A 1,662-nucleotide genomic window follows, 5' to 3' on the forward strand; every position below is an offset into this window, starting at 1 on the left:
CGAAATCATTAAAATATATGGAAAATTCACCCGGATTTCAAAATATTACGTGAAATTTCGCGAATTCTCAAATTTCAGTGCAGTAGGAATCTACTATTAAAGTTACCGTACATGTTAACTTTTGATTTCGTACGAGCAGAAATTACTTAAGTTACTTTTTTAACTTTAAATTTTTCAATTGCTCAAGGAAGTGGCAACGCTGACAGCACTAAAAATTGCAATCTAGAATCGATTTTTGTGCAACTTTCAATCTCTAGCAGAAACAATTTACATCTGTTTTTCGGTCAAATTGTGCTTGTCATCTGCTGAAAAGAGGAATTTATTTTAACCTTAATAATAATGGCTTTAGCTGAAATTGCTGGCGTTGCAAACGCTCCATATATGCAAACAAACAATAATTCGTTGGGTTTGATGGAACAGGCATATAACCTTAGTAATCCCTATTGTCTTTTAGCACCACCGTCTAAAGGCGTGAGTATCCGACGAGTTGATGGAATTATGGATAACTTAATTTTACACTCTTTTTTTTCGCCCTCACAGCCTGTCGATATTAAAGCAATGCATGCTGCAGGTGCCAAAACTGGCATAAAAATTGATTATGACCACGGTACCACCACCTTGGGATTCAAATACAAGGGCGGTGTTATTTTGGCAGTCGATTCTCGCGCAACAGGCGGCCAATTTATTGGTTCACAGGAAATGAAAAAGATTGTAGAAATTAATAAATATTTGCTGGGTACATTAGCTGGCGGTGCTGCCGATTGTGTTTATTGGGATCGCGTACTTTCGAAGGAGTGTCGTTTGCATGAGTTGCGAAATAAAAAACACATCTCGGTTGCTGCGGCAAGCAAAATCATGGCGAACATTGCACACGAATACAAAGGAATGGGGTTGAGCATGGGCATGATGTTGGCCGGTTATGATGATAAAGGTGCCGGTCTCTACTATGTCGATTCGGAAGGATCGCGTTCACCGGGTAATGTATTTTCCGTTGGAAGTGGTTCGATATTTGCATACGGTGTTCTTGATTCTGGTTATAAGTATGAGCTGGAAGATGAAGAGGCATACGATTTAGGTCGCCGTGCGATTTACCATGCCACATTCAGGGATGCTTATTCTGGTGGTATCGTTCGTGTGTACCATTTGAAAGAGGATGGTTGGATTAAAATATCCGAAGATGATTGCAAAGAACTACATTATAAATATGCAGCGGAGAAAAATAACTAAATTTAAATCTTTGTAAATTATGTAGAAATACAATAAACATGCTAAAATACACATTTAACAAACCGGAAGATTTGTATATCCGTTCACTTATGGCCTTTAAACAAGAAAAAGAAAGGGTAAGCGATCACATTGTTCCCAGAAGATAATTAAGGTAGACCCTCTTTAAGTGAAGCCATTCTGAGAGGCTTACCGAAGAGGGGCTGAAAAAATTTATCAAATTGATCAAAATTTATTTTTTTATATGAAAAAAATCCGCAACACCCTCCGACTTGAGACTTGCACTTTCTTATGGTCTGATTATGGCAACTTAACGTAACTTACGGCTCTCACTTAAAAATTCGGTTAAATGGATGTTGCTTATAATTGAGCATCCGAAACTTAACGTAACCAATCTAAATTTTGTGAAAGTAAACAGTAAAAATCACAATAGTGATG

General features: G+C 37.5%; 1 protein-coding gene across 1 annotated transcript; it reads left to right on the plus strand.

Moving 5' to 3' along the window:
• Positions 1-236: 236 nt before the first annotated feature.
• Prosbeta5 (Proteasome beta5 subunit) lies at positions 237-1,295 on the plus strand. The gene is made up of 2 exons (XM_017637573.1): positions 237-471; positions 541-1,295. Exons 1-2 carry the CDS (start codon positions 340-342, stop codon positions 1,225-1,227), a joined length of 819 nt encoding a protein of 272 aa, XP_017493062.1. The 5' UTR covers positions 237-339; the 3' UTR covers positions 1,228-1,295.
• Positions 1,296-1,662: the final 367 nt, after the last annotated feature.

The sequence above is a fragment of the Rhagoletis zephyria genome, unplaced genomic scaffold (genome assembly GCF_001687245.7).
Source record: "Rhagoletis zephyria isolate East Lansing unplaced genomic scaffold, Rhagoletis_zephyria_1.1 Rzeph_scaffold_21612, whole genome shotgun sequence".
Taxonomy (NCBI): Eukaryota; Metazoa; Arthropoda; class Insecta; order Diptera; family Tephritidae; genus Rhagoletis; species Rhagoletis zephyria.